Here is a 6,329-nt window from a genome sequence, read left to right on the forward strand (position 1 = left end):
CTCAAATTGAGCTTTTACAAACAGATCTTCAGAGTGTGCATTCCTCAAAACGTCGCCTTGGTATTTCAGTGTGTACGAGATAAACTGAGCTTTTACAAAACGATGACGTATGCTGCTCAGTGAGGGTCAGTAAAGTTTACAGGACGCCCTTTCTCTTTGATCGTTCAGTTTAAATGTCACAGCAGAGCTGTTGCTATTAAGTAGTAGTGACAGCGTTAAAACCTCTTAATAATGAAAGTAAAAACAATATTTTATGGCTGTACATCATCATTACTCCTAAAAGGGATCTTTATCAAGATAAAGTTACTACCACCTCCTCTTCCTCATCAGGTGTCTCACATCCTGAATGTGGCCTTCGGGGTGGAGAATGTGTTCCCTGACCTGTTCATCTATAAAACCATCAGTATTCTGGATCATCCCGACGCTGATGTGCTGCTTCACATCCAGGAGTGTTCTGACTTCATCCAGCAGGCTCGTAGCGAGGTAACACATCACTCTCATTACTACGGATTAATCCATTAATCCATTCATTGACCCACAGTCCTCAAACACAAAGAGCGATATAAAGGAGTGACTGTTTTAAATTTTTTTTTTAATGCATAGATTGAAACCATCAAACACTTATCAAAACTGACTTTTAGCAATCAACAAATAGATGACAAATCAGCTGAATGTGAGTCCTCTTCACACACAGTAAGGGATGTCTCACTCTGCAGAAGAATCAAACACCCATGTGTCTGTTTCTGAAAATCTTCCCTTCTCCAAGCTGATCTCATATGTTGCCGTCACATGTTTCACTTTAAGGTGGGCAATCATCATTAAAGAAAAGACAAACTGATCGGCTTTAATATTGTTCCTCGCAGAAATAAGAAGAAACAGGAATTTTAAAGATACTGGAAACTAAACAAATAAGGAAGGTGAGCGCTGCTGTAGCTCAGGTGAAACCAAATGACCGGATCAAGTCCAACAACGGGAAACAATCCCATTAGGCCAAGTAAAGGGATTATGGGAGTAAGGAGACTAATGTAAGGATCTTAAAATGAGGGTTGACATGTGACACATGTTTCGACATCTCCTCTCCTCTCTCCTGTTGTGAATAATAGATGTTTAGTTTTGTTCATGATTTATTAAACTGCACACAGATCAGTGTCATACGAGCTTTTAGCAGCGAAGCCTGCGGCTCACCTTAACATGACACCACACACACACACATACACACACAGACCCACACACACAGCAAGTCATTAGGGGTGTATGATTACGCGAAGTGTGTGTGTCTTCATTATGATATTGTTAAGTGTGTGTATGTAGTAATTCCAGCCCTGATAATCAAACTGATGCTTTTACATTGAAATGCAGGGTCAGATTACCCAGCAGGCCATTTGGCTGGTAATGACCCTCACGTATTACCGCTGCAATGACAATGACAGCATCATGTTCATGACTGCAGTACAGATTCATAAAGTGGTGGAGTATGCTAAAAGGGTTTTTGCAGCATTACGACCCTGGTGAAAAAGGTCCTAAAATGTTCAAGCATTATAATATATATGTTAAAATATTCAGATGTGCCTGAAGTAAATTCTATTTTCTTTTAATCCAAGGTTTCGTGTCGTGTCTTGACATTTTTGGGTATTTTTTCGAAAGGTTTGGGCTCTAAAAACCTGGACGTTCAGGAAAGTTATACTACCAATGTATACCACAGTTTTCTAGTTGAACCTTCAAACTGATATTTTCAAGTATGTACCTGAACCTAACAGCTCTTAACCCAATCAGATTTTCAAATTTCTACCTGTTTGTTCACACATTTTCAAATTTTTACCCATTGTTGTTGTTATGGTGCTAACCCTAATTTTGAAGTTAGTCCAAATACAACACAATGAACACATTCACCTGAATGTTCAGGCTTCTACACATGCTCTTCTCAAAATTTGTTTGTTTTTGATGAGAAAAAAAAATACAAACTTATCTGTCTTGATACATTTTGAGTAAAACTCGTGTTTTCCGTTCTCTCAGTGGTCAGATGAGAAGGTTGATACCAGCTTGTTTCTGCCTGCAGTAAGCACAGACCTGATGCGAGGCTCAGCCTGAAATCTGGGGCACAGCTGTGGCGAAAAAACCTTCCATGAGAAGGGAAATAGAGGCTGTAATGGAGAGGATAATGGACACAAACAAACAAGCTATCCATTAACTAAACAGCACATCAGTGATGGAGCCTGTTGTGGTGTAAAGCTCAACAGGATGAAGTCATCTCTGTTCTGATGGTCTGTAGAGCCCTCTAATGTTCAGAGAGCGTCCCTGCAAATCATGTTGATGCAGCCAGACACAGTTGGAGACTAGCTGGTGAACGTACTGGAGCATAAAGCAGCTAAAGAGACAGATATTTCCCTCAGCAGTTGGTGGAGACCTAAAACAGAGCTAAAAGAGAGTGACTATTGGACTATTCATCAGGTGGACATAAACACTACTTCAATTGGATGATCATGTTGATCTGTGTCTGCTGGATGTGTTAATAGGCAACTGTCTGCTGACAAGTTTGACAACTTTATAAGAAAATATCGTCTTGTAGAGTTTTTCTTCCCCCAACTAGTGGCTAAAATCAATTTAGCTCAAATATCAATATTTCCTTCTGTTTGTCTCTCAGAAAGGCGCGGTGTTGGTCCACTGCAACGCCGGTGTGTCGCGGGCACCGGCAGTTGTCATTGGCTACCTGATGTCATGTGAAGGCCAGTCCTTTGACGCCGCCCTCTCATTGGTCAAATCGGCTCGGGCCGCCTCGTCCCCCAACCCTGGCTTCTTGGAACAACTGAGGGGCTACAAAACGCCGATGATTAACGGATCCAAACACTGAAGGAGGAAGTGAAAATGCTATATAGGGCAGTAAGATAGTTTAAGTTTGACTTTAATGAGAAATATTTCATGTAATTCCAAGACTTGAAATAAGTCATATTTGTTTTTTTTTGCAGAGTCTGTCTTTGAACAGAGATGGATCTGGTTCTACTCTGGAGTAATGATCCAGAATAATCAGACTAGATGATATGACAATGTGAGATTGATACTGTTTAAAATACTGCACACCGCCTAAACTCTTTAAAATGGGTTTGGCATAAGATACCATGCTGGAAATCGATTCATGCAAATTCCCAAAACATATGACTGTCTTCCTCCAGCAGTATTTATTAGATGTGGTTTTATTTGTCTAGGTTTTGAGACAAAAATGCATTATTTTCTTGTTATTATTAATGATGTCTTCTTTGTGTTTTGGTGTTGTTATTCTCATACTCACGTCTGTGTTTTGTTGAATTTGATTAAATCTCTGTGGGGGGAAATTAGTTCTCTGCATTTGAACCATCTTCACTGTTTCGGAGCATGAAAATTAATAAAAACTTGAATGACAGACGTAAAAATGTTTGCTGTAACTGCTCACTGTTATTACTGTTATTACTGGTAAAAGCGGTGTGGTTGCAGGTTCACGTTACCGCAGTTTTACAATGTTGGAGAACTACGGTGGCCTTCAGGTAAGGTAAGAAAGCAAAAGGCTCTCTCTAGAGCCAGTGTTTGGGTTTTTCGGTCTGGGCCACTGTAGAAACATGGCGGTGCAACATGGCGGACTCCACAAAGAGGACCAGCTCCCTATATACGTAGATATGAGGGACTCATTCTTAGCTAATGAAAACACGATTTTCAGTCAGGAACACTCTCATCATAGATTTTTATCCATTTATTGCGACAAATGGAAATAAAGTTACGCTGCTCCGCTCTTAAAATGTTCCCTGGATTAACCAAGCAGCTTGCCAAGCCAAAACAGGGAGCACCATGCATAAACCCCTCGGGTATACAGGGGTGAGCCCAAAGCAAGACTCACCCAGACTTAATACACAATGTAGGCCTACAAGGTTTCATGGATGCAAGCCGAGACAATCAACTAGGCCATACAGGCTTTGCACACACACCATGACTTTTTGCTTGGGACCTGTTAGCTTTAGCCTCAGTCTGTTAGCATGATATCATGCCATCAACTGCATATTTATGATCCTTTTTGTGTTTTAAAACAAATCAGCTGGAAACAATAAAATGTCAGAAACAGATGGCGTTTTCAACCAATTCATGGCGCTAACGTTAGCCAGCTAGCTACAGCTTATGAAATTGTTAAAACTTTTCACTTCAGGCAGCAAAATCAGTGTCCTGTGCAAGTGGTGTAAAATCCTGCTGCTACAGCACAACACACGCACACACACACACACACACACACACACACACACACACACACACACACACACTGACCCTCCTTTCCTGTCTGCAACCTCTTGCTTAAAAAAGAGAGAGACCCCTGTGCGTGAAGAGCGAGGGAGCGAGAGAGAGACAGCGGCACTCAGAGGGACTGAGAGCCGTGCTGAGCAGCATGTGGATGAAAGCAGGAGGAAGTTGCTGTGGTTTCTGCTGATGATGGGCTCCTTCTGCTCGGCTCTGGACAGCAGGAAGGCGGTGGTGATGGTGATGCCACGGGACAAGTCCCCGGTTCAGACAGGGACAGGTCAGTTGATCACTTTATACCTCTCTATAACTGTTAAATTCTCTAAATTACTTAAATGTCCTTCATGCTTGTCATCATAAATTGGCTCATCATTCTAATATTCATGTGATATTTAGCCATGAGATAGTTTTGGCGTAGATGTGGATATCATGCGAGCAGTGTGTATTGCACAAATACTGTAATGAGAAAAATAAAATATATAAAATAGTGTATCTCAGAGGACGTTTACTTTGTTGTCCTGTAAAATGATCTTAAAATTAAACTATTTACATGTTTTTAATATGAAAGTTATTGAAATGTTTTTTTCTTACTTTTTTCAATTAAGGAGAAGAAGTAGATGCAATTTTTAGATATTTTTTTACTAGTTAATTTAACTTTTGTTGTGGAAAAACATATGAGATACAAACTATTATATAAAGCATTCTTTTATATGATCTGAAACAAGATTAAAATGAACAAAAAATAGTGTGTGTTTTATAGCTTCTATTTATTTTTAGATTAAGGTCTAAAAATAAATCTCTCAGCTCTGCCCAGGTTTCTGCCCTGTGTTTTAATTGTTGCCTCAACAGCCTTTTAACAAACAAAGACCTGAATATATTACTGAAACAGATGCACACCCACACTCACACTTCTCCAGCCGCTCACATGGTCTACTTTAATTGTCTCTTCAGAGTCGTTGCTGATTATGAAGAACCAACAGTCAATTAGCCAGCTGACCAATCAGACAGCCCACTGTTGTCCCACAGTGGGCCCACAAGAGAAGCTCTGTTGGAAAACATGGACACGCACATGGACTGTAACACACATTAACATACTGTTAATTCTACTGTTTAACCCGGGATCACCAACACCAACCTATGTGAACCCTTCATCTACGCATATTAATGAGCTGTAATTCGTAGATATCCCACGGAATCAATCCGTAATCCACGTAATCATGAACCAGAAAATATAAAGACCGCAAAGACTCACTGGGCAAGGGCGGAAGGTGGATGGGTCAAAATAAAAACTGTGAAACGAGAAGTCAACGTTTAAATATTTGTCACGTAACTTCCATTAAGTCATGCCACTTCTGTGATTATTTTAACCCAAAACACAATCTTTTCCTAAACATAACAAAGTAGTTTTCACTCTGTGAAACAGCTAAATATTTGAAATAGTTGCAGTGAAAAACATCAACTTTTACAGTTTTCAAAAAAAGGTTTCCCTTCCTCTTCTTCTGTCAGGGGACTGTCTACAGCCAATCAAGGCAGTGAGTTGGCTGCACCATCCAATCAGGACCAGGTGCAGCATCAGGAGGCGTGAGCCTGGAACCACCAACCACTGTGCTGCGAAAAACCCCAAGACCGTGTAAGAAAAACTTTCATGTCAGAAAATATACATATACATAAATAGTCCAAATCTACGGCCGAAAGCCAGCATCACGAACTGGAGGCGTGGAGTTTGAAACGGGGGAAGCAAGGATATAAGACAAGACACCACCGAGTTGCATGATGAGAAATGTTGCACCCAGTGTCTTTGGATCTTGACCCTACTAGTAAATAAAATTCCAAATAGCACCGGCCTCAGGACAACAAGGAGTAATGACCATGGCGGCCTCTAGGGGGCGTCGGCAGGACTGCAGACTGATTGTCTGGTTGTGCCACTTGACTGGAGAGGTTTTGTGACTCTCTTTTCAGGACCATTACATCATCACTGTCTAAATACCACACACACACGCACACGCACACACACACACACACGCACACACACACAGGCTCACTCACTCATGCACAGCACACCCACACACACACACTCA

The 6,329-nt window shown here is 40.9% G+C and overlaps 1 protein-coding gene across 1 annotated transcript in view; it reads left to right on the plus strand.

Moving 5' to 3' along the window:
• Positions 1-2,848, plus strand: part of dusp19a (dual specificity phosphatase 19a) — a 4,356-nt gene extending 1,508 nt beyond the window's left edge. The window contains exons 3-4 of the mRNA XM_031873456.1: positions 331-483; positions 2,642-2,848. Of these exons, the coding sequence (XP_031729316.1) occupies positions 331-483; positions 2,642-2,848 (360 nt within the window). The remainder of the gene's footprint in view (positions 1-330; positions 484-2,641) is intronic.
• Positions 2,849-6,329: the final 3,481 nt, after the last annotated feature.

The sequence above is a fragment of the Anarrhichthys ocellatus genome, unplaced genomic scaffold, assembly GCF_004355925.1.
Source record: "Anarrhichthys ocellatus isolate YVR2014 unplaced genomic scaffold, GSC_Weel_1.0 scaffold71, whole genome shotgun sequence".
NCBI classification, from domain to species: Eukaryota; Metazoa; Chordata; class Actinopteri; order Perciformes; family Anarhichadidae; genus Anarrhichthys; species Anarrhichthys ocellatus.